General features: G+C 44.6%; 1 protein-coding gene across 1 annotated transcript in view; it reads left to right on the forward strand.

Annotated features, from left to right (window-relative positions):
• The window catches only part of sgip1a (SH3GL interacting endocytic adaptor 1a), a gene marked incomplete at its 5' end in the record, with an annotated part of 71644 nt that overhangs the window by 24673 nt on the left and 24683 nt on the right, over positions 1 to 22288 (forward strand). The window contains 5 exons of the mRNA XM_079998033.1: positions 18942 to 19005; positions 19326 to 19350; positions 20045 to 20107; positions 20943 to 21006; positions 21983 to 22161. Of these exons, the coding sequence (XP_079854159.1) occupies positions 18942 to 19005; positions 19326 to 19350; positions 20045 to 20107; positions 20943 to 21006; positions 21983 to 22161 (395 nt within the window). The remainder of the gene's footprint in view (positions 1 to 18941; positions 19006 to 19325; positions 19351 to 20044; positions 20108 to 20942; positions 21007 to 21982; positions 22162 to 22288) is intronic.

Genomic DNA, 22288 nt, shown 5'->3' on the forward strand with positions numbered 1-22288 from the left:
GTGTGTGTGTGTGTGTAGGTGGTAGCAGTGTGTTCTTGCTAATTTTCTTTATTTTTAAAGGTTAGTCAAATTAAAACATACTCAGTCATCAACATTTGTTATTATTATAATACAATTAAGAGTGTGTGTTTGTCCGTGCGTGTACATATTCATGTGTGCACACTTTGTGTGTGTGCGCATGCATGTGAATTAGATTGGCCCGTGATCATAAATGAAAGTGATGCTGGAGACACTCCTCCACCTCCCATTGTCCTCCGCCTGCAACTATCTGATGGATGACTCAAAGCAGATAGGATTTCATTAGCAGACATTAGGCCTTCCACGGAATAGAGGAGCCATTGATTTTCTCTAACTCAGCAGCGAGGATCAGGAGGAGCGAGAGAGACAGAAAGGGAGAAAGAAAAGAAGTCAAAGGTACAAAAGGACGTCAGCGAAAACCGAATGGGTTCCCACTTAGGAACGTCCAGGAAACTGGTTTGCAGTGACTAGTAGGGTTACTGGACCACTGTGGAACATGGGAAATAGCCATGCATGTTGTGTTTTTATACTTATGTACAGTGCATATATTTCATCTGCTTATGTGAGTCAGTTTGCTGGTGCTGCTCAGTGGGCAGATAGTTCAAAAAGGGTACACTCAGAAAGAGTAGGAGCAAAGTATCTTTAGTCGATTTGAATTTTTCATATACATTTTACAATGTATATTTAAAAGAATAGCATTTGGCCTCCAATAGGATTTTGTAATACTTATTGGTGGAACTTGGTCAAGTTTGTTTTTCCTCTTGCTTTCCAAATAAGTCAGACCTTGACCGTCCAACCCACGCACGCAGTTCCCTTTTTGAAGCGTTGACCGTATTGACTTCGGAGAGAGGCAGTTGAACAATTCTCATAATGAGTTTGTCAGATTTTACCAGCAAGTCACAAACAACGTGTTTATTTTCCTTCACGCTCCCCTTGCTGTTTGTCAGGTGACTGCACCTTCAAAGAGGCGTGCTTCTCTTTGTCTGATAATGTCTCAAAGGCACAGCACACTCAACCGACCGGCGCACGTGCAACGGCAGCGCATGTCGGCCTTGAGGAGGAGGTCCAACACGCCTCCTGGTTTGGCTCGTCTCTGTCGTTCAAGCGAGGTCACCCCAGGCTTTATCTGATGCTGGATTGATAAGGAGTTCTTCGGGAGTGAGAGGGAAAGAAAGAGAGTTGGGATTGGTGTTGGGGGCGGTGGGAGGGGCAGAGATGGAGAGACACCAACCACGGACAAAAAGGCAGAAACTGAGAGATATTTTCAGGTTTCATGGGGTCTCCCCCTTTACTCACTGCTATATTGAATATTAAAGACTGTTAATCTGCGTTTCTCTGCTAAATGAGGCACTTACATGGAGGCAGCGTAAGAAGACAAAGGGGGAAAAACTCAGAAACCATTCTTCAATCTGAGCCTTTGTAAGAAACAAAACATGGACTTTATTTTAAAAAAGATTACTGGAGAGAGCGAGAGAGAGATATTCTACGACAGGGTTGGATGCTCGCGGGAAGGCCGTGGTGCGAATGGTTTGACAGAAGTTGTTCGTTTGTTATGTTTGGTTTAGTAACTATTGTGCATAATCTCTGGATGCGTTGCATTTCATTTCAAGACATTACACTGCATTTATGTATGAACGCATATATGTATGTGATGAATAAACCTCTTGAATCCTTGAGAAGGCGGTCGGAAGGCAGATTTTTGATGACCATCTCTAACCAGAGTGCAACGGCGTAAGGGGCCGCGGATTGCGTTGACAATGGAGGTGTCCTTCACCTTCTTTCTTCCTCTCAGAAATGGGATCGCTGGGGGTCTTTGGTTTTCACCTGAGCTCAGCGTCTGATCTCGGAGGGTTGTTTTAGGTTCATTTGCCTCCAAAGAAAACCGGCCGGCAAATACAGGCTCTTCAAGTTTTTTCATATCCTCCTATGCCTGAAACTATTTTTACAGAACACAATGTTTTCCTGCCGTCCCTCATAGCGACTCGTAAACGCTAGAGCATCAACAAGCACTTAGTGAAATGAGTAGTTTTATTTGTGTTCTTGGATAAATATTATCTTATTTATCAAACGGAGGTGCCTGCGTCCCTTCATCTTATCAGCAGAACTTTACCTGATACAGTCACAAAAGAGTGTTTTGTAAATAATAACATCAGAAAAATATAAGTGAAATAATTACATAGAACGCAATGCGTGAATACATTCTTAATTTCAAAGACATTATTGATAAATAGTCAGAGGAGGGCGGTGTCACATTCTTTCTTACCACGGCCTGAGAAAGGAAAACAAAACAGTGTGAGTGGAAGCCAACGGCTGCCCCGGGCTGTCTCAGCCATGTAGACTGTCCGGAGGGATTCTACACATTGTTAGTGTGTGTTCTGTGCATGTGGGAACTAAGCTTTCATCAGGATGACTTTTTTGATGCACACATCCTATTCCTCCATTTTTTACTTGGCTTAGTACAGTAGTTGGAGAAAACTTCTACTGCAACGACTGCCACATTGCTTTAAGAACCAGGTGTGATACATGTCCACGCGTTGGAATACTTGAACATGGAGCCAAACGGGCCAAAATATGAAACCCTGACGATACCTGTCTTAAGCCGTGTTTTCCACCGCAGGAACTTTCCCTGGGAACCAGGACACTTTGGAGGAACTCCCTGTGTTTCCACCGAAGGGGCCGCGATCTGAATTATGTGCCAGACCAAAAAATCCCTCCTCAGACTTTTCAAATGTCCAGGAACTTTGGGGGTGGGACTTGCAGCGCCGACACCATTTTTATGGTGGTTTGAGTCTATAGCCTCAAACCAACAACGTACAGTTTGTTTTTTGTTCTTAAATTGTTCCTTTTGTACAAAAAAACGGAAAAAGCCATTTTTTTGATCAAAAAAACAGAAAACCAAAAAACGACCGAGTGTGTTCGTATATACATGTATGATTGTCTAGCCAGTAAGATTTTGCCCTTCTACCCAGTAGACCAGGTTCGATTCCCCATGTGTGAACTCATGTTTTTCAATCTGTTTCAAACTTGATAATAAAATCTTGATTGTGAGAGTGAATATTTCACTTGACAGTAAATGCAAGGACTGAAAAATAAAATGGATAAAGAAAGAAAACCAAAGTGATATTCCACATTATTGCTTTGGTTTTCTTTCTTTATCCATTTTTATTCTTGTTGTTGTTGTATAGTCTTCTGCATTAGCACCACTTACTGGACTGGAGCGGAGCAGTTTGTTGTGTAGTTGTGCGCAATATGTCAGTGGACTAATTTGCATAATGCTCACGGGTCTTTAGACCGCAGTGGAAACGCAGACAATGACGACGTGACCTTTGGTTCACGAAAAAAAGCTCCTGGAACTAAAAGCTCCGGGTACTTTGGGTGGAAACACAGCCTTTGACACAGTGTGAAGCTAAAGCTAGCTAAGTCAACTGTGATGTGAGGTTGACTTAATCTCGCATGCAGCAGATCCCTCTTTTAATTTCCCCTGATGATTCCTAAAGGTGTCCCCAGATTAGTGAAGGTATTTCTTAATGTCATTTTAGTGAATTCACACGGGCCTGCCACTGTGTTTTGTCCCAAAATGGTAGAAGTAGTTGTAGATTTTCACTCCTGAATTGCTCAATAACTCTGAACCTCCCTTTACAAACCCCCACCTCAGGAAGCCCTGCGCGGGTACAGGCGCCGTTATGTTCTTGGAACGTGGCTCTGTGGAAAGCTGCAGCCTTGTGAGTTTTTTGCCGACCTGAGGCCCAGCGTTAATAGACCAAGGACAGTCGGTGCATTCCTCCGCCGGCCGAAAAAACCAGGCAGACCTATAATCTTGGTGTGTGGTGAGGATGGGTGCGGACGGGTGGGGAAGGGGGATCTGCCCATGTCTGGAATAGACTTAAGATAGATTGCGGATGGGAATGAGGAGGACGGAATCCACAGGAATTCGAGCCCACTTTTTCGGGTCCCATCCCATTGGGAGGCTGTGGGAATGAACGAGGAGGGAGAGATTTGGTCTCTCTTTTCAAAGATGGAGTCCTTCGCCATGCTGAGTCATCAGTTCTGAAGCAAAGCACATGGCTTCTCATACATCTACAGTTTGTAGCTCCACGGGATCAGGAGACACCGCCTCGCCGGTCACGCTACGCTCAGTTTCTCTTTACATTCTTCTGTCCTCCCTCTTCCTCTATTTCTGGTCTTGTTTTTCATATTTTTAATTTTATTCAAATTTGTAATTTACGCTGCTCTCCCCGGGGGAAGAGAGAGAGAGAGAGAGAGAGACAGAGTGTGACCTGTCTGTACCTGTCACCTATACAGATCAACTCTCCGCAAGGTCTGCCATCAAGCAAGACCACACACGCACACAGAAACTTTCCTTCTTCGCACCGTGACTATCTGACAATGGGTGCCCCTGTCTGCATCCCCCTATCTCTACATCCTAATCTGATCTCCTGCGTCATAAACAAGGCTCGCGCTCATTCTCACTTTCAGGCACGGTTGCTACGAGACATCTGCCCGACGTCTGGGAATGAGGGGAAAACGGCGTCCGGGAGAAAAATGATGAAAGGGGCTGTCACCTCCCCGCTGCCTGTTTATTTCCTCTCTATACTACCCCCCTCTCCCCCCATCCCTGTTATTTGGGTTCTTCCTCCGTCTGCTTCCCTCATCGCGGTTTCTCTTAGATGACCTGGTTTTCTGCAGATAAACAGCAACAACAACAGCAGCGTACTTTTATATTCACGCTGCGTACCAAAGACACCGGTTCGTACTTGGGCTCATAGTGGTTTCCATAAAGCTCAAGACTGGATCCAAAGTGAACTCTACAATTGTTCACGTAGAGATGACAACACCTGAGTTGGCAGCATACAAATTATTGAGACGGTGCGATTGATGGCAGCCGTCTTACACACCTTACAAGCGAGTCTTACACTCTTTATGATGTCCTCATGATAGGTCAATGCAAATATTCCATGCAGCTTTAAGTCTGAACAAACCTTTCAGATTTGATTTCCTTGTAGTAACACCACACAGTAAAGCACATGAGCACAAACTATGTATTTAAAGCTTATGGCATTTTAGTAAATTTACATAAAACGATAGCCACCTAAACATTCAATAAACCACATGTGTTTGCATTTAACCAACAAAAAGAAAACCAAAATGTACATGTGAGGGATTATACTGTTAGGCACAAGTGAGGTAGGTAGAGTGCTCAAATGAAGGGTTTATTTTCCCAAAAATACAAATATACGGGAACAAAACCAGACAAAATTTGATTCAATAAAAATAACAACAGTCAGAAAACTCAAAATACATAACAAAAGAATGAGTGATTCAAGATGTGCGACTAAACACTGCTACCGGAGGGGGGGGGGACACACAAACATAACACTTTAAGTTCCATTGATCTTTTCTACACTAAATTTATATTCAGTTTAATATAGTAACCTAAAGTCCTTCTCGTGTAAAATGAGAAGTAATAAGTTACCGTTAAACAAACAGTAGTTTTAGACAACATTAACAAAGATTCCAAACTCCTCCGCTCTTCTTATGGCTTTGGTAAAAGGACGATAAAGAAACCAATAAAAGACACAAACTTATGAGATACTAGGAATTACGACCAAACAATGTAAAAGTAAGAACCTTGCACTCAACTTAGAAACGTGTAGTGTCATGATGCAAAATAAAGATGCAAGTATGGTATGTGAAACGACAACTATGTGTAGTGTCATTTGATTTGTTTGTGGCCTTTATTAATGCAGTGTGTTAAAAGATAAATTGTAAATATACGGAAAAAACAGTATACGGCCGGTAAAAACAAACGGTGGGAGCGTCCATCACAATACTGGAGCTAGAAGAGGATGAGTGTAATCCAGGGAGCAGGGTGAAAGCATCGCCTCTGGAGACTCTTCAGTGCTTCGGCCAATCCGGTCGCTGTGGTGCATTAGAAACAACCTGAACCTGAGGAGCTGCCGGCGTGATGCATGTGCACCTCTGCAAGGAGAGGCAATTCATTAATGAACCCATTGTCTCCGTGCACGCACACGTAGCAGTCGCACACCGTGTTAATGATGACTGCAGACACACACACACACACGAACACACACATGCACAACATGCATGGCCACTCTCCTTGTTGTCACGTGCGCGTGAAGGAAGGCGAACAGATGGTAGGAGTGGAAGAATGAATAGGGTATGGAGTATGGAAAACACAGAAGATAAAAAATGCCTGACTTGATACTCGGCGTACCTTCTCATTGAGTGGCTTCGCTCTGCTGAGATGATTAGCTCAGGGCTAAGTTATCGTCCAAAAAGCAGCAGCACGTCGCTGGATAGATGATGGTTCCAGAGCTGTTTAGGTGATGAGTTTCTCATTGCTTTGGCGGGGGGGGGCAAGACTGCCGTCGGCACCGGTAGAGGACGATGACAAGACAGACAACCACGCCAATGTATTACTGAATGTCTGTAGACACACACACACACACACACACACACACACACACACACACACACACACAGACCCATAAAGTAACCATCACATAAAGCTGTGCCATGGACCATAAAGCAACAAGCCAATGATTGAAGTTAAGACTGGACGCTAAGTTACATTTGATGCTACACTGCTGCTGACTGACTGACAGACTTTTCACTGTACATAAATGTACACACAGTATAGTATGTCTTCAAAATCTCACAATTATATTACCGATAAAAACATTTTACTGGGAAACAATACTTGCATCCTATTACACTTACACTATGTGTAGCTGTAAATTACCTTATAATATTTTTTAACTCACAAATGTCAAACTCCCATTATGTGGTCATGAATATGGTTCTTCCTCAGAAGACATGCAAGAGATATTGTCTCCTTTCTTTACTTTGAAGACTCAGCATTAATCAGCAGTTGATGAGTGGGGTGTGTATTTGGGTCGGTGTTGCTGTGGTAGAATGTTCTGAAGGAAAAAGCCTTGTGTTCGATTAGTAAATTAAGTATCTTTTCTGCTATTTGTCTGTTAAAATTCATAAAGAATACAACTGTCAGAATGGGCTGGCATTTGCGTTCTGTTGCAGTGAAACCATTAGCATGAGGGATGAGAAGCCATTATTTAATACAAGCACGCTGGAGACGCAGCACCGTTAGTTCACTCAGTACGCAGCAAGTGTTGAGTTGGGGGAGAGTAATGGCTGCTTTTCTAGCCGAAGTAAATACCGAACATCACTCCTTGGCTAAGTAAGTACAGAAGGTTAGGAAAATGGCAGCTATAGCATTCAATAATAACACCGAGATGTTTGCTTCTTCCCTCTGCCAGTCCCCTCTGTCAGTGTGGTGATTTGTTGCGATCGAAGGACATGGCTGGAATATATCTAGTGACAAGTCTCCATGGGAGAGCCAGAGGCATCGGTAGGGTCTTCTCTCGACACACTACTACACTGTGGCGTATGTTTATTCACATTCTCACATACAGCTTCTTCAGTCAACAGCAAAATGGGTTTTTGTCAAACATTGGTGTGCGCTGCCTACCATTTGTCAGCAAGTTAAACAGCCTTGAGTTTGCTTAACACACATACAGTACATACTGTGTGTGCACAGCGCAGGGCGACAATTACCAAAGTCCCTCTGGCGACTTGAACGCTATTGACATAAGAACATTCAAGACGGTTGTATTTTGGAGCTTAATGCAATGACCCCCACCACCCCATCCTAATTATTTTTGCCTTTTGAGTAACAAAATCTCATTCTTTTCAACAGCCAATGCAGTAACACAACAGCCTCTCAAACGATATTCACGGTGACAAACTCTGCAACGTTGCCCTAGATCGTTCACCAGCACGGTGGAGCTACAGGCATCGCCAGCTGCTGTGGAACCAGAAATGGAAAGGCTTGACATGAAATATGGACAAAGCACAAACAGAGCTGGCGCACACACACCCAGACACATCCCCGCCATTATGGCATTCCAAAACATCTTTTGTTCGTTGCCACGCCAACAGTCGCCGTCCGACTACGTGGCTCTCTGGCCCTGACCCAGATTCTGTCGAAGCTGCTGCTGCCGTCATAAGCTAAAGAATCCATCTTTACAAAGTGTGCATCCACTGACTAAAGAACAAAGTGTGTGTGTGTGTGTGTGTGTGTGTGTGTGTGTGTGTGTGTGTGTGTGTGTGTGTGTGTGTGTGTGTGTGTGTGTGTGTGTGTGTGTGTGTGTGTGTGTGTGTGTGTGTGTGTGTGTGTGTGTGTATAACCTCTGGGTCACTGTAACTGTAAATGGATTGCGGTCAGTGGTGCAGTCACCCGGACACTCCAGCTTGTCACTGATGAGGGGGATAAAGAATAACTAATACACACTCTGTACATTTTGATTTATTACAACCATGACTTGGACTGGCTTTAGCTTCAGCTCTCTACACAAGCAAACAGACGTTACACTACATTTACCGCACAAGTGAATGAGAACTGGACATTCTCTGCCCAACTGGACCAAGGTTCCTTTGTCATATTGATGTTTTTCCTCCTCTGCACCGTTTCATGTCCTCCCTTAATCATTTATAAAAAAACAGCACCACCCCCATTCAACCATCTCACTCCTCCTCTGTTGAATTTAACAACAGAGTGAGTGATAGGCTCCCTCTCGTTGGCTGTTGCTGAATATTATGTGTGATTTCATGTGTATTTGTGAATCTAAACTGTAAGTTAGTGTAGGGTGGACGTTTCTTTGTGTTCTTCATCGCGGCAACATGGCCGGATGAGTGACTCCAACAATGAAGCGTCGTTCTGTCTTGTTTCTGTCCCAGTGTTGTCTGCATCGCCATTTATCTCCCTGCTTAGCTCCGCCATCGCTGGTTTATCTCTCTGCCGGTCTGCCTGTTTACATGTCTGTTTATCTGTGCGTTCGCGCCTCCTTGCACTCCTTTCATCCCGTTCCCTCACATGCGCTCCTGCAGCGAGCTGCCGCATGCGTATCACTGCACAAATAACCTCACGGACTTTGAAGGAAGGGAAACCCCCCCACCACCAACACCACCACCACCATCAACAGTAACATATAAGTTACGTTATGACATGAACGTCAATAGAGACCTTACATACCCTAACATCATGGAAATGGCATTCACAGTTTTTCTGCATTTGACCCACTTTTTCGTCGGTTATATAATCGGCTGCTTTCGCTGCCCTCTTGGCTCTCTTTGCCTGTAGATCTTTTTCTTCATTAATAACATAAAGTGTGTAAGCTGCTGTTCCCAGTCGGGTCAGTTAAAATTTGGCCGCAACAAATTTTAATGTTCTCATTTACTTGGTAACAACCGACGCATTGGTATTAATGCGCTATTGAGACGGCAGGACTCTATCAGCGTCTGATGTCAAGGCCCAATTGTCTTCCCCTCTACTTGTCATGCACAACAGTGCACGTCTCCCATTCACTGTGTGGAGTGGCCCGGTCTGCTCTGGCTGGCGGCACAAGACTAAAAACACTGTGTGCGACGGGATGTTAAAGTGCCTCTCCACTGCCCCCCCATTTTGGAACTGCTTGCCGAGCAGCCTCTGGTGCCCCTGCCCAGCCCAGTGAAGCTTGTGCTGAAGGTGCATGGCTGAGTGGGTCTGCACCTGCTTCTATATGAGCCACTGCATGTTTCTACCCGTGTCCTTTCATTCATCCACAGGAAACCTTTTAGGCAAAGTTTTGACACACAATGTGGGATATTTTCTAAACTGCTGATAGAGACCTGCCACAATGTTGTAGCGCACCTGTTTGAATTGAGCCAGTTGTTTTGCTGTATTTTGTGTGTATGTGGCTTGAATACTGTGGGAGGAGTAGCACAGTGAAATTTGGCAATAATAATAATAATAATAATAATAATATGTACAATAATAGTGAGCGTGGCACTGCCACCACCCTTCATATTACAAAAAGTCCTTGTAGATTGAGGATTTACTGTATATGCGCAATTTGTTCTTCAGAGAAAAAAACACGTAAAGCACCATCTACAGATCATTTTGGTTTTATATAGGATTGATATCTGGAGGGTTGGGCGACCTAAACATTTATTTTTACAAATAACTTGTTGGTTTTATCATTTTTATGATGCTACCTTAGGTTCTAATGTGGTTTCCATTATTTCAGGCGGTGCTACTGCAGGAAGGCACCGCTTCTTGCAGTTTGCAGGGTGGTGCTCACAGAGCTGCAATAATAACTTTTTTGTCGTCAGGTTGGGCATTTCTTTGCACCCTGTCCCTTTCCCCACAAGGAAATGGGATTTAATTTTGTTAAGTGTTACTTCCCCCCTGTGGGATATATAAAAATAAATTAGAATAACTAGTCCCTGCCGTGTTAGAGTTCCCCACCGCAGGCTTCCTGTTGTTTGTGGGGTGATCCCTCGCTCTTTGTTTACCTCCAGATCCTTTGACTTCTTCTACAATTATGTTACTGTCTTCTAAAGAGACCACTAACCACGTTAGCACTTCCGCTAGAAACCCTCTCAACGGAAGCAATTAAGTCCTTACACAGTGTGTGTGATGGACACTGCTTTTTCTTCCTCCTGCCGCTAATGAATCCATGTTTGTAAGGCTTGATTGTGTTTTTTAATTCCATACCATGGAATTGCGTCTGTCTCGGCTGTATTCTTGGCACAGGAATGTATTGCATTAATTGCATTATATTAACGGTTTGATGTTTCTCTGTCTCTGAATATCTGAATGGTTCTATTTTTATTGCAGAGGAAAGTTTGTAAAATAATAAGCTTCTTTTCAGATTTCCACTCCAATGTTTCCCTTTCGATAAAGTTGTAACAGTAGTGACATTCTTGTATGTTTACTGTATATACTTGTGGTTTATTATTTTTTTTCTTATTTGAAACAGGGCAACTGTGTGTGTGTGTGTGTGTGTGTGTGTGTGTGTGTGTGTGTGTGTGTGTGTGTGTGTGTGTGTGTGTGTGTGTGTGTGTGTGTGTGTGTGTGTGTGTGTGTGTGTGTGTGTGTATTGGCGATAGTGGCGCCGCCCGTTGCGGTCGCCTGCGCCGGCGCCCCGGCCGACTGCACATTTTTGTATTTTTTTCCGTTTTTTATCATAATGTCCGCCAAAAAAGCATCGGCAGTTATCTCTTACGGCCGCGATGCACTCGTGGATATAAAAACTTCCCTAAAAGAACAACTTTGGGACTTTTTATCTGTGGAACTAGAGTGACCGACTGAAATTTTACGCGCCAACAACAATGACGACGACGACGACAACAACAGATCCGCTGTTCCATGAGCGGGCCCACGGAGGAAGCGCCGAGGTAAACGAGGCGGCATTCGGGTCAGAATGAGGACGCAACCTTACCGTCCACCTCTGCCAAGCATCCTTCTTGTCAACGTCAGTCCCTGGAGAACAAGATGGATGAACTTCGAGCGAGGATTAAATTCCAACGGGACACAAGGAACTGTTACGTCCTCTGCCTGACGGAGACATGGCTGAACCCGCTGGTGCCGGATTAAGCCACTCGTCCAGCCGAGTCCTTCTCCGTGTTCCAAGGTGACAGATCGGGGGAGTCGGGGAAATCCAAAGGTGGAGGCGTCTGCCTCATGGTAAACAACCGCTGGTGTAACCCCAATTAGACCAAGACTCTCTCCGGCTCCTGCTCGCCGAACCTGAAACAGCTCACAATCTTATGCCGTCCATTTTATCTCCCCCGGGAATTCAGCACGGTCATCATTACAGCCGTTTATATCCCACCGCAAGCGGATTCCGACACAACACTGTCGGACCTGTATGATGTGTTGTGAGGATTTCAAAACAAACATTCCGACGCGGCTGTGGTGTTGACTGGGGACAGGACAAACCTTAAAAAAGTTCTGCCTAATTTCCACCAACACATCATGTGTGCCACCAGGGGAGATAAAACTTTGGACCATTGCTACACACCTTACAAGAACGGATACAAGACCGTCTCTCTCCCTGCTTTCGAGAAATCAGATCACGCCCAATTTCGCTGGTTCCCGTTTTACAGGCCTCTGATCGCTCGAGAATTGGTGGTGACGAGGGAAGTGAAGCGGTGGATGGACCAATCAGAGGCTGCACTTCAGGACGCTCTGACTGACGTAGACTGGGACATGTTCCAATCAAGTTCAAGTGACGTCAGCAAGTTTACGGACATAGCGGTGAGCTTCGTGGCTACATTAGCGGACAGCATCGTTCCCATGGTGAAAGTTTGGATATTTCCAAACCAGAAGCCGTGGGTCGATAAATCCATCCACTGTGCTCTGAAGTGCTCGCACGGCCACTTACAACGACGGTCTTGTATCCGGTAATATGGACAATTACAAAGCGGCATCATACAATCTGGGGAGGGCGGTGAAGGACGCTAAACGGATGTACAGAGAGACTGTGGAGCTACAGATGGAGCAACGGGACACCAGACGCTTGTGGGTTAGGGTTAGGGTGTGTCCACGAGTGTGGACCCTAGCCAACGAACTGAACTCCTTTTATGCGTGGTTTGAGTCTGGCAACAGCACCGCTAGCACGCCAGCTAATTGGAGTTACACCGCTAGGGATGAGCGTGCATTCTCAGTGTCCGAGGATGACGTCAGGAGCACTCTGATGCGGGCCCAGATGGCATATCTTGGCGAGTACTGAACACCTGTGCTAACCAGCTAGCTCCGGTGTTCACTACAATATTCAACATCTCCCTGGCTGAATCAGTGGTCCCGTCCTGCTTCAAGAGGTCCACCGTTGTTCCTGTCCTGAAAATCGCCTCTCCTGCCTGCCTGAATGACTACCACTCGGTGGCCCTCACCTCGGTGGTCATGAAGTGTTTCAAGAGGCTGATTAAGGATTATATTTGTGCCTCCCTCCCCCGCACCTTGGACCCGTTTGTTTGCGTACCAGCAGAACAGATCCAAGGATGAAGCGGTCTCCCAGGTACTGCACATGACGCTCACGCACCTGGATGGCCGGAAGGGGGCCTATGTGAGAATGCTGTTCATCGATTATAGTTCAGCTTTCAATACCATAGTCCCCACCAGACTGGCTGTCAAGCTGAAATAGCTTGCAGTGAATACTCCGCTGTGTGCCTCGATCCTGGACTTCCTCTCAGCCCGGTCCCAGGTGGTTAGGGTGGGGAAGCACATGTCCAGCTCCCTCACCCTGAACACAGGATCCCAACAGGGCTGCGTCCTCAGCCCCCTTCTGTACTCCTGTACACACATGACTGTGTGGCCAGGTCCAGCTCCAACACCATCATCAAGTTTACTGACGACACCGTTGTCATGGGCCTGATCACCGACTGCGATGAGAAGGCCTACCGCGAGGAGATGGCTGACCTGCTACTCTGGTGCCAGGACAACAGCCTCCACTTGAACATCAGCAAAACTAAGGAGCTGATTGTGGACTTTAGGCATGGATTACAACCGAGGACGCACGCGCCCTTGGTGATTAATGGGACTTCTGTCGACAGGGTGAGCAGCTTCAAGTACCTGGGAGTTCACATCACAGAAGATTTAACATGGACTTTACAAACAGACACTCTGGTGAGAAAGGCGAGGCAGCGTCTTTACCACCTGAGGCAGCTGAGGAAATTCCGGGTCTCGGTGAGGATCGTCAAGTCCTTCTACTGTGGAGCAGTGGAGAGCATCCTGACAGGCAACATCACTGCCTGGCTTGGGAACTGTACTACTCAGGACAGGCGGGCCCTGCAGAGGGTGGTGCGTTCAGCTGAACGTACCACTGGAACTACCCTCCCCTCCCTGCAGGACTTATACACCAGGAGGTGTAGTAGCAGAGCCTGCAGGATCATGAAGGATCCTCACCACCCCAACAACGGACTGTTCCAGCTGCTGCGGTCAGGCAAGCGCCTCCGCAGTCACACAGCGAGAACAGAGAGCCTGAGACGGAGTTTCTTCCCGCAAGCCATAAGAACTGTCAATGCTGACCTCACTAAGCCACACACATAGGCTCCACTACCTTACTGTACTGTATGTAGCATACTGTACCGCATACTGTGTCAACGTTCTGGGTTGTTCGGTGTTACCGTATTGCTGCGCCGTACTGTTGTATACTATGCTCTATATCTCACAAACGCTACCTCAGTTTATTCACATGCCGCTTTAATGCACATATCTGTATATACATAATTAGCCTATCCCATATACATAAGTCTATCCCATATACATAAGCCTATTCCCTTTATCTATTTTATTTTATTTTATTTTTTTCTATATATTTTTATTTTATTCTATAGTATTCGACTTACTGCATTACGTTTTAGGAATCAGTTAGGTGGTCTAGTAGGTAGCTACTTCAGTCTAAGACATAATGTGTGAAATCACCGGCTGCGTTGCATTGACATTTCATTGCATATATGTATGAAAGTATGTATATGTATGTGACGAATAAACCTCTTGAATCTTGAATATATGTGTGTGTGTGTATGTATGTATGTATGTATGTATGTATGTATGTATGTATGTGTATATATATATATATATATATATATATATATATACTCAAGTGTGTGTGTGTGTTTTAGTCACTTGTTCTCTCGCAGGATTGGTGGATTGTGAAATCAACAGATGGTTGGTTCAACAGGAAAAAGTAGTAGTCTGCTTAATCTGATGTCGCACTACACGGGCATTCTCAGGTCAGCTCTGAGCCCAGAGCTCGATCCAGCTGTCAGCTCAACCCGGGGAAACGCTGGCTTTATGGGAGATGAATTAGAATCTGTTTATTCGGCCAACAAAATCCCAATACAAAGAATTTCTTAGTAACGGTTGATGCATTGTTGTGCAGACAATTGGCATAGAAAAAACTCATGTCTAAAAAAGAGAAACAAAAATATATATATTATAACTATTCTGTGCACAAGATAAAATAAAAGGCTATGGCAAGTATGGTTGCTAGTGTAGGCTGTAGGTATAAATATAGATGGGGTATTTCAGTACAGGATGAATACATACACCGATCAGCCACAACATTAAAACCTCCCCTATTTACATTTACATTTAGTCATTTAGCAGACACTTTTATTCAAAGCGACTTACAAGGGAGAATAACATTCAAGCTACATTGCGACAGAGACATTAGTGTAACAATAAATACTGCTAGGTGTTGCTAAGTAATTGTAAGTTAGGAGAGGAGGTACTCTCTGAAGAGCTGGGTCTTCAAGTGCTTCTTAAAGACAGAGAGGGAGGCCCCTGCTCTGGTCATTTTTGGCAGCTCTTTCCACCAACGTGTGGAACGAGTTGCTATTAACCATTAATATTGTGTAGCTCCCCCTCGTGCCGCCAAACAGCTCTGACCCGGGGAGGCCTTGATTCCACAAGACCTCTGAAGGTGTCCTGTGGTATCTGGCACCGAGACGTTAACAGCAGCAGATCTTTTAAGTCCTGGAAGTTAGAGGTGGGGCCCCCATGGATCGGGCTTATTGTTCTAGCACATCCCACAGATGCTCCATCGGATCAAACCCTAACCCCGCCCATCATCATGATCAAAAAACGTTGTTCATCAGTCCAGGCCACCTTCTTCCATTGCTCCATGGTCCTGTTCTGATGCTCATGGGCCCATTGTAGGTGCTTTCGGCAGTGGACAGGGGTCAACATGGACACTGAGCTACACAGCTACTGTGTAGCTACTGAGCTTCTGACACCCTTCTATCATAGCAGCATTAACGTTTTCAGCAGTTTGTGCTGCAGTAGCTGTTTTGTGGGATCAGACCAGACGAGGTAGACTACGCTCCCTACGTGCATCAATGAGCCCATGGGCGCTCATGACCCTGTCGCCGGTTCATCCGTTGTCCTTCTTTGGACCACTTTTGGTAGGTACTAACCACTGCATACCAGGATCACCCCACAAGACCTGCTGTTTTGGAGATGCTCTAACCCAGTAGTCTAGCCATCACAATTTGGCCTTTGTCGCTCAGATCCTTACACTTAATTACATTACATTACATGACATTACATTTAGTCATTTAGCAGACGCTTTTATCCAAAGCGACTTACAATTATTCAAACACTGACGGACGCAGCCATCAGGAGCAATTAGGGGTTAAGTGTCTTGCTCAAGGACACTACAGCATGCTAGCAGGAGGAGCCTGGGATCCAACCAGCGACCTTTGGATTACTAGACGACCAGCTCTACCTCATGAGCTACCATCCCCACCATGATGTTGTGGCTGTATATATATGTATATATTATAATACAGGCATGGATAAAAATCGATGAGTAGGTATCAGTTATAATCAAATTAAAACAAATATTGTTATTACTAAATGATTAGTGTCTGAAATCGATGTTATTACAATAATATTACGATGAAGATGAGGCAGAGGAGACACAAAATACAAATGGGTTAGGTTTAGAATCTGTATGAGGGCAGTCAGACAGTAGTAAGGTGTGCAGTAGGCGTGACGAAGGCATTCAAATTGGAGGTGGGATTGCATCAAGGATCAGCTCTGAGCCCTCTCTTGTTTGCAATGGTGATAGACAGGTTCACAGATGAAATCAGGCAGAGTCTCCGTGGACTATGACGTTCGCGGATGCCATTGTGATCTGTAGTGAGACCAGAAGTGGAGGCATGCATGAGAGAGAAGAGGAATGAAAGTAAGACAGAATACATGTGCCTGGATGGGAGGGAGGGCAGCGAAAAGCTGAGAATGCAAGGACTGGAGGTGGAGAAGGCGGATGAGTTCAAGTACTTGTGGTCAACCATCCAAAGCAGCAGAGAGTGTGGGAGAGAGGTGAAGAAGAGAGTACAGGCAGGGTGGAGTGGGTGGAGAAGAGTGTCCGGAGTGATCTGTGACAGAAGGCAGGTGGCTGAACTGGAGGTGGCAGAGTTGAGGATGTTGAAATTTTCAATGTGAGTGACAAGGATGGACAGGATTGAGAATCCGTACATTAGAGGGACAGCTCAGGTTGGACATTTTGGTGAAAAAGTGAGAGAGGTGAGATTGAGATGGTTTGGACACGTGTGTAGGAGAGATGAGAGTTACATTGGGAGAAGGATGCTGAGGATGGAGCTGCCAGGCTAGAGGAAAGGAGGAAGGCCAAAGAGAAGGTTTATGGATGTGGTGAGGGAGGACATGCAGGCGGTTGGTGTAAGGGATGAAGATGCGCAGAACAGAAGGTATTGGAGGCGGATGATCTCTGACGACCTCTAACGGGAGCAGCTGAAAGATATAGAACAAAGAAGATAAATGTTAAACCGTGGAGTTATATATTCCCGTTAGATTACATGGGGGAACACAGTTTACTTACCGAGACACTAAACAGCGCTGAACAATGCCGATCGATGGTTTCCTTTAAAGCGACCATCCAGGTGAAGATCATTCCTTCATATTCCATGTGATGTGAAGGCACAATGCAAAACCATTTTGATAGAGTTCAACCTTTAAATTGTACTACTTTTACACACACACACAGAGACATTATTGTGTAGGTGGCGTGTACCAACGAAGAAGTCAAGCTAACGTTACCAAGTGTTTGGAAAACTTTGAAGGTGATTATCTCAGAAACACAGTTCACCCTCATCATTAACAAGCCATAGCTTTAAAAATATTAGCTTGATTCGCGTGTCCAAAAGTCAAATGGCACCAAAAGTACCTAAAATCTACTGTGGGTCCGATTTTGGCAAACCCTAAATTCAATTCTGGTTTCTCCTGCTCTGCTGCCTCACACTGTGACCTCACATTCAGTCTCAATGTGTCCAAACTTTTCACTTTGCCCCTGGCAGATTCGGAAGCATGTGCTGATTAACAGCACTTCAGTGCCAACTGGTCATAAAGTGCACCCTTTGTGTGTGTGTGTGTGTGTGTGTGTGTGTGTGTGTGTGTGTGTGTGTGTGTGTGTGTGTGTGTGTGTGTGTGTGTGTGTTCTTGAGCATTTTGAGCACAAGACCAATAGTTTGGTTGTGTTGTGACTACCCGCTGTGTGTGTGTGTGTGTGTGTGCGCGCGTTGGCCTTTCCCCTGCAGTAAGGCATTCATACAAACTTTGACAGTTGCCGTACATAGAAGATTGTAGATTGCTGGATTAATGAGGCTATTTTTGGACGAGGTCCCCATTTCTTGCCAGCCTGTCTGGATCGATTTTCCATTTGCCGGTGTCAGAGCAGCAACTGGAGTATAAATATCTGTTGCCTTGGGGAAAACACAACAATTATATGCCAGGTTGTTACTTTGTCCATTTTGTGGTCCTTTTAAAAAGAGAAGCCATCCAGTATTCTGAAATACTGAGATGCACACACACACACACACACACAGACACATGCATACTGGTGTCGTCACCTGCACTGATGACAACATTACTTCCTTATTCATGAGTGGATCGGCTGGTGTTAAATTCAGCTTTGGGGCATCGAGTTCCTGGTACTAAACCGAGCGTCCTGGCACGATTGGAGAGTTTGATCCGTCCATAATGTGACGTGGAGACGGGAAAGAATGAGAGAGGAGTGTGTTCTGAGTGGGAAATGGAGGGGGACAACTGGGCTTTCATTTTGGGTGAGTGTATTGGCCAAGAGCTTTTCCAATTTGTTTATTTGGTGTAATGATATGTGATGATGCAGGGGACGGTTAATGGAAGGCAGACAGCTGGTTACTGTCAGTTTTGTCGGTTCATTGTGTCGTCTCTGTATTTTTAACGGTTTGCTGATGGATGTTTCCATCAGACAGCAGGCCGCTGTGCATTCAAGAATCTGATCCATCCGAGTTGACCCTAAAAACAGTTTTAGCACAGAGATGTTATTTTCCGTCCACGTTGTTGCTACTCACTCAATAATGCATGTATACAACACCTTTAATCCAATGGTGAATTGATCCGGCCCTCACTTTGTGGACAGAATCTCACACACACACACACACACACACACACACACACACACACACACACACACACACACACACACACAAACAGAGACAGTCTGTACTTTTTGGCTTACAGGCACTTAATCCCTACTCTCCTCCATTCTCCTCAGGATTGAAAAAACGCACCAGGAAAGCCTTCGGTATACGGAAGAAAGAGAAGGACAATGACTCCACGTGAGTGCACTTCCAGCTTGAATTAATGACTCAGATGTTGGACATTTTTGTGGAAGCAATATCAGTGGTACAGCTAGCACAGTCTACCCGGACGGACTGTGAATTAGAATCAGGAGAAAATAGCTTGTAAAGTACATGCACGAAGGTTTAGAACTTCCTGTGCGGGGTAGAGCACGCCAGCGACAAGCTTGGAGCAGCAAGCTTGGATACAAGCTTGCTGCTCCAAAATGGAATCTCTGAATAGCTTGAGAGTATTTCTCAAGACAGTCGCCATTTGCTGACAGGGTTCAAGTGCTCTTTTCTCTTTCTGTCTTTCACAGGGGGTCCCCGGACAGAGATGGGAGTGTACGTATATTTTCTCTCCCTTCTCTCGTTCTCCTAAATGTATTATCTTCTATTATCTTCATCCATACTCAAAAAGCTGCCTAAGCCCACGTCACAAGTCCATAAGTTTTTATCCATGCATCTTTAAGTATGGTACTTTGGTTGCACCGATGTGTGGATTGCTTTGAATGACTCTGCTCTTTCATTCTCTGTGTTTTCATCCATTTCACCTGCCAGGAACCCCAAGAGGTTGAGTCGGTACTGACCTTTGTTCCCAGCCTCCTTTTATAGTAGTCTAATCTCTAGAACATCATGTAGAGCTCACAATGGGTTTTTCTCATAGTAGTTCTAGTACCACCGGTAGTAGATGTTGCGATATTGTCGTTGTACTGTTATTCATATGTTTATGTCTAATTGTACCAAATGTTGTCGAGAAATAGTTGTTTTGAATAAGTTGTTGTCGTCATGATTGAGGCTTGATAAATCAGTGATGTTTAGACCGTCATCATTCACCCAACCTGGAGTCTAACCAAGCTAGAGGAAGCCTGTAAAAAAATTAACAAAATGATCCTAGTTCTGTCCTAGCTAACATCCTGTTGAGTATACACTTGCAGTTATCAGTGGTCGTAAACCTTAGTGCATGGTTTCTTACTGTTGGTTTTTATAGAAATCGCTCCATGTGGTATTTATCGTATGGCATTTGTTGTCTTTTCAGTCTCAGAGGAAGACCAACGGTGCACCCAATGGCTTCTATGGGGAGATTGATTGGGACAGATATGTAAGTAAGAGCCAAAATGTAGGATTGTCTAATTGGTCTATGTTGCCTTCCTAACCTGTTAATAGATTGAACCTTTAAAATAAAAACTATATTTAGTATTTTGATTCTTGAACCTCTGCTTCAAGTCAAGCCGTGTTTATTGATACAGCTCTTAATCGCAATACAGTTCAGACTGTCGTTCCATGATATTGGTCCAATTCACGGCTAATTCAATATGTAAACTAGGAAAATAATTTATTTATGAATGTGTCTGTTTAACATTGACACTTTTGGATGAGATTATTAGACACATTTAAACGTAACGTAATTCGATCTAATCCAAAGCCAAGGGTTTAGCCAGCATTGTCATTTTCATAATGTTACATTTCAAAGCAACTATCCAAACATTTGTTTAAATTACAATGCAAATGTTATTTTTGTTATAATTTTCATTAGACATAAATCTTTTCAGCCTATATCACAAGCCATACACAGCAGAGTTTGGTATAATATCAGTATGCTATTGGCAAGCATATTATCACACACACACATCAATCTTTTGCCTGCCTTAATTTCAAGATTTCAAGATTCAAGAGGTTTATTTGTCGCATACATATACAGTATATACGTTCATACATATATGCAGTGAAATGTCTTTGCAACACAACCGGAGATTATGCACAATAAGTTCTAAACTGAACACAGTAGCAACCTAATTCCTACCTAGCTAACTAACTGAAAGTAACTGATTCCTAAAACGTAATGCAGTTAGTAATTAGAATATTATAAAATAAAATAAGACTTAAATTGGGACATCATCAAGCTCATTCTGACTCTTTCATTGGCGTTGTTGCAGAACTCTCCTGAGGTGGATGACGAGGGCTACAGCATCAGACCCGATGAAGAGGAACAAGCAGCAGATATCCTCAACGCTTTGTCTCTGTTAACCCTGTTACCCGCACTGTTGTTACACTTTGTTAGGTTACTCGACCACAGGTGTAATAGGATCTGTTAGCCGCCCCTGAAATGGGTGTGGCAGTATTGGAATCCTATTTTCTATTTTTTCTTATACTATGTCTTATCGACCAACAGGATCAATTTCTTTATTTTGAAGTTTGAGCTTCAAACTATTGGGGATACCTTGGAACGCAGGCTGCTTTTTATACTTATCTGCTCTTATGAGACAGAAAAAACATTAAAAAAAAAATATTTTTTTAAACACAGTGAACAGCACCTTCAGGACACTCCTTGAGATGAACGTCCACTCGCAGAGAGGTGGATGATAAAAATGCCTCAAACCCTCCATCCATAGCACAGACGTAACGCTCTAATCAATACTCACTTATCATAGGCAGGGTCGGCATTGAGTGAAAGCGACGCTTTAGTCTCCTCGACAACTGTTTGTTATGAAGCTGAAATGATCTTTAGCTCCCTGCAATCACCCTCCGATAAACAGCGAGTCGGTGGGATGACTAGACACACACACAAACTAGGTCAGTGTTGCAGGATATGAATAAGCTTATTTATAACCGAATTTGGTCTCATTCACCAAATATACTCCATGCACCCTAAATCACAAAAACAAAACAGAGATTCCAGTGTTTCTAGCCGTGACACTTGGCCTTGATCCTAATCCTCTGTGTGAACCACACCAGATCGCAGCACCCAAAGTGCTTTTATTGTGACGGTATATAGTTCCAAACCGCGACAATTCAGCTTGACTGTTTTTCTTGGAGGATACTTCAACCTGAATAACAATTGTATTTATTTATTTATCCCCCCCCCCGATGTCCTACTTACACTTTAATCATCTTGCAGCGCGGTGTAATGAACATGCAGGTCGAACAGCTTGATGACAAGGAGGCTATTTGTGTCCTTAACGCGCTCTTTCTCCACCCGGCCCCAAAGCAAAGTCCCACTTTTTCTCCTCCGACGAGTCGGAGGGAGAGGAGGACCAGCGGAAGAAGTTCAAGATCAAGATCAAGCCGCTGCCGGTGGACTGCGCGGTGTCCGTGCCCTCCGTGGACCAGCTGAAGGCGTCCATCGGCAACATCGCCCTGTCCCCTTCTCCTATGGTGAGTCCACGCCCTCCTGCTGCCGCCGGGTGGCATTTAAGCAGGGTTCAGGGGGGTAATAAGACAGATGGATTTGTTGTTTCTTTCCTGTGTAGTGTGCGTGCGTGCGCGTGTACCTTGCATTTCA

This window comes from Zeus faber (genome assembly GCF_960531495.2).
Source record: "Zeus faber genome assembly, chromosome: 1".
Classification (NCBI taxonomy): domain Eukaryota; kingdom Metazoa; phylum Chordata; class Actinopteri; order Zeiformes; family Zeidae; genus Zeus; species Zeus faber.